Below are 4901 nucleotides of genomic sequence, written 5' to 3'. Positions count from 1 at the left end.
ATTATATTTCTGATTCTTAATTCATTTTTATATATGAGTTCCTATTTGGATATTATACTAACTTATTCAATGTTTATGTGCGACCTTGTATGTAGTGACTGCGTTATTTATGCTGCTGCATTTGCTTAGTACATCATTCAAGGAAACAATATTCCTAAAACTATTGATATTGATGGGATACGGAACCTATATAATATATTGCTATGAGATTATGGATTGAAGAAACAAAGAGCACATGCTATTAGTGATGACGAGTCTACTGGTAAATTGAAGGATATGACAGAAAAGGATAACAAGTAAAAGGGCAAGTCGCATGCCATTGATGATGACAAGGCTTTGAAGGATAACAAGAAAAAGGGCAAGACACATGCCGTTGGCGATGACGAGACTTTGAAGGATATCAAGAAAAAATGGCAAGTTGAAGGGCAAGATGAAGCAGTTTGGGATAGTTTAGCGGAAAATTGACATGTAGTTTTAAGATGAAGTAGTTTGGTTCTGATATTGTCTTATAATTAGATACAGTTGCATACCTATATCACGTTTTATGTTTTTTTTTGGGATATTTTTGAACAATATGTTTGATATGCTAATGTTGAATATTACTTTTAATTGCAACTTGTTTGTTTTCGGTTAATAGTGAAATTTTGAAAGTTTCATATTTTTTGTAGTTTTGACTTTTCTACAATTTTAGTTTTGTAATTTATACAGTTTTAATCTGTTTCTACAGGTTTTGCAAATTTAGCTGGTGTTTCTAAGTTGTTATAGGAAGTTTTGGGGGCAACTAAACTGTATATAAATTGTATAGCGAGAGTCTATTTTATATAATTTTTGTATAGTAATAGTCTTTTTTGTATAATTTTTGTATAGTAACAGTCTTTTATATATATTTTGTATAGTAACAGTTTGTTTTTGTATATATTTTGTATAGTGACATCTGTTTGTATAGTCACAATCGTTTTTGTATATATTGTGTATAGTGACATCTATTTTGTATATTTTTTATATAGCACAGTCTATTGTATGTAAATTGTATATACAATAGTGACGATCTATTTTTTATTTTTTTTGTATAAATATACAAATTCTATTTTGTATATTTTTTGTATAGTGATATCTACTTTATATATATTTTGTATAGTCACAGTTTATTTTGTATATATTTTGTATAGTGACAGTCTATTGTATATAAATTATATAGTGACAGTCTATTTTGTATAGGTTTTGTATAGTGACAGTCTTTTTATATATATTTTGTATATTGACATCTATTTAGTGGCATCCATAATAGTCTATTGTATGTAAATTGTATATATAATAGTGACAGTCTTTTTTTTTTTGTATAAATATACAAATTCTATTTTGTATATTTTTTGTATAGTGACAGTCTGGTATATAAATTGTATAGTGACAGTCTATTTTGTATAGTTTATAGTGACAGTCTTTTTTTGTATATATTTTGTATATTAACATCTATATAGTGACATCCATAATAGTATTTGGAATAAAACTTCTACCAATACTTTCATTACGACAAAAAGTAGTATCTTTATTCATACATCAGAGAGAATCTGATTGCAATCTCATTATTTTTCCAATATTCTAATTGTAACATTCACAAGGAAAAGAGTTACAAAATACTAAATCATTGTAGCAACATCTACTAGTTGTCTCGAGCATTCCTACATGTTCTTTTGTTGTGTCCTTATTTTCCACACAGTGCACATGTAACTGTTTCAGTATATAAATATTCATAAAGTTCCTTGCGTCGCGACTTCATCGGTCTTCCTGATTTGCCCTTCACTATCAGTGGTAGGACCACATTATCTAACACCTCTGTTGGAAGGTCCCATGTAGTTTCATCTGGAAGTGGATTAACTGACACTTCATATGTCTTCTTGAAGTATTCCTTGGTATAATAGGAAGAATAATATTTGGGTGCTTCTATGTGTGTATAGTCCAATACTGCCATAGCACGTGGACAAAGAATCTCATCCACTTGAAATCGTTTGCACGAGCATTCCCTTTTTTGCATGCAGACTATGTTTCGCCTTTGTTCAACATCCATTACTATATATACATAATCGGTTGAAGGCCTCACCTAAATTTAAATAGATATCATTCGTAAAACAGGGATACGACAAGTATTAATACACTTTTGTCAAAGTATATTATTTAGGCGTATGAAGTAAGACATGATAAAGGAATATTTACCGTCATCTTCTACGATAAACTGCTATTTTCCTTCAGTACTTCGTTATATTTTTTTTCTAGGCCAGTAAATGTACTCATTGCAGTAATTCTATTTGTATTATTCCATTCCATAACCAAATTCATCATGTAATCTACCAAATTCATCATGTAATCTACCAAATTCATGATTGGTAGCTCTCTTGCCTCTCTATTTTTTGCATTGAGTGACTCGACAATATTTGAAGTCATTACCATGGATCTATTAACAGTGGAATTCACTATGGACCGCTTTTCATAACCAACTTGGAACAGGTAACCCCTTACCCTCTTATCAATGTTGTCCATATCTTGCATGAGGCGATTAAAATCTTCAATTTTGTATGCCCAGGCCATTGCAAAAAATATTTTCCTCAGCCGGTCATGGCTCTTCTTGAACTGCTTCTTTATGTTATTCTAAAGATGGAAGATGTATACATAGTGAGATACCTCCGGATACACAATCAAAGCACCCCTCAATATGCTTGCATGATGATCGGATACGATGCATATCCTTTCCCTTTCTCCAAAAGCCTGTCTAAACATTTCAAAAAACCATTCCCAGGAAGCATCATTTTCAGAATCGACAACAGCATATGCTAGTGAAAAACTTTTACCTGGTTAAGCAAATAAGAAAGCATCCACATGTTATTTTTGTTATACACGAATAACAATTATCTATACCGTATATAATTATTATACGAGACTACGACATATTCACCTGCCGCATCTTGTGTGCTAGCTGTTAACATTCTCCCCCTGTGTGATGATTTAAGGAATGTCCCGTCAACCACTACAATAGGGTAGCAGTATTTCCATCCTATGATTGATGCATTTAGTGCGACAAAAATATACATGAAGCGCCCATCCTCTGATTTATGTAACATTGTGACAGAACCAGGATTTATCATATTTATCATATACAAGTGACCCGGCAGTTTACTATATGATTCGCGTGGTATCCCTCTTAGCAGTTCAAACTCCTTTTCTTTTGTTCTATAAGCTTTTACATAACTCATATTAATCCCATATTATTGTTTCATGTCGTTCATGATGTCTGCCGGAGTGTATGTTATTTTTGGATTGACATATTTGTTGCAAATCATTTTTGCAATGGCTGATGAAGTAGCATGGCGTTGTGAAAAAAGTCTACTCGTCTCTGGGCAAGTGTGAACATTGAACCGTCTAACCTTGAAGACATTTGATTTATGTAGACTTGAAGATCTAAGACTCCATTTGTAACTTTTATCCACGCATGTAAGACAATACCTATGTAAAATATAGTGTTATGATAATGCACTTCTTCAGATTTTTACACTTGTGTCTCAAATGAACAAGCAGTATACATATGCAATCTCATTATACAAATATTATATATTGTTTATACAAGCAGTATACATAAAATTACAGAGAAGTGCAATCTGATACGTAGAGATCATACCTTGTTGTAGATGATCTATCCACTATAAATTGACATTTTTCTCGTATTGCGTAGTGCTTTATTACACTAATGAGTGTATCTTTGTCACGACCCAAAATCCATTAAAGGTCGTGATGGCGCCTAACACCACTGTCAGGCAAGCCAACAATAAAAGTTTAACTTAATTACTCATTTTAGTATATTTGAAATCGTAAATTTCCTTCACTTAAATAGTAAGAGATAAAATTTTACAGAGTAAATGATAATATCTTCACAACAATAATACGGAACAACCAATAATCATCCCCAAAATCAGGTGTCACAAGTGCATGAGTATTTACTAGGAAGTAAAATAAAATACAACATCTGTCCAGAATGAAAATTGGACAGGAGAAAATAGATAACTCTGAAGGAGACTCTGCTGGCTGCGGATCGTAACATGAAATGTAGCTCACGGTAAGTCCCCGCATCATCCGCGCCTCTGCGCCCAAAGGACCACCGGACATAAAATTACCTACACAAAAATGTGCAGCAAGTGTAGTATGAGTACGTAAATCAACGTGTACCAAGTAAGTATCTAGCCTAACCCCGGAGGAGTAGTGATAAGGGGTCGACATCGACACTCACTAGTGGTCCAATAATATCAGGTACAGTAAAGAGGTAAACAAATATGAGGCAGAGTAGATAAATAAAATAAATGAGTATAAATACGTGGTACAATTCTTATCTTTACAATAGGCTCAAGCTCTCAATTAGAAAATTTCCTCCTCAACTGGAGCATACATATAAATATATAGTGGACCTCACCAAAATGGGTCGTTATACTTCAAATTAGGAAGAACTCACAGGTACACTGGCTTCTTGCCAAATGTTACGCACGATTTCATGAGCATATTTTTATAGAAATGCCGAGGCGTACGACCCGATCCCAACATAATATGTGCACTACCGAGGGTCGAACGGCACAAACCATAGATGCATCTATTAACCTGCCGAGGCGAATGGCCCGCTCCCATGAGAGTGTGGTACATAAATCCTATCAAGGCGAACAACCCGATCCCATTAGAGTAAGAAGCTTTAACGGGTACTTGACCCCACTCACGAATAAACGTGTGAGTTATAATTTCTTTAACGAAAAATCTTTCAATGAAACATACATATATAAATCGCGGACACAATTTCATAAGAGGAGTACAATTGTTTCGTAACTAATCATGAAACTTGTGAAGTCTCTACAATAACGAGTCTGTCACTC

The 4901-nt window shown here is 33.5% G+C and overlaps 2 protein-coding genes across 2 annotated transcripts; both read right to left on the bottom strand.

Annotated features, from left to right (window-relative positions):
- Window positions 1-1702: 1702 nt before the first annotated feature.
- Window positions 1703-2065, bottom strand: LOC138894726 (uncharacterized). Its single transcript, XM_070179454.1, has one exon. It carries the CDS (start codon window positions 2063-2065, stop codon window positions 1703-1705), a length of 363 nt encoding a protein of 120 aa, XP_070035555.1.
- A 155-nt stretch (window positions 2066-2220) lies between these two features.
- Window positions 2221-3245, bottom strand: LOC138894725 (uncharacterized). The gene is made up of 3 exons (XM_070179453.1): window positions 2948-3245; window positions 2731-2843; window positions 2221-2643 (listed from the first exon to the last, which is right to left on the bottom strand). The coding sequence occupies exons 1-3, from the start codon at window positions 3243-3245 to the stop codon at window positions 2221-2223; spliced, it is 834 nt and encodes a 277-aa protein (XP_070035554.1).
- Window positions 3246-4901: the final 1656 nt, after the last annotated feature.

This window comes from Nicotiana tomentosiformis, chromosome 6 (assembly GCF_000390325.3).
Source record: "Nicotiana tomentosiformis chromosome 6, ASM39032v3, whole genome shotgun sequence".
In the NCBI taxonomy this organism is placed as follows: Eukaryota; Viridiplantae; Streptophyta; class Magnoliopsida; order Solanales; family Solanaceae; genus Nicotiana; species Nicotiana tomentosiformis.
This window is presented reverse-complemented; position numbering and strand designations above follow the sequence as displayed.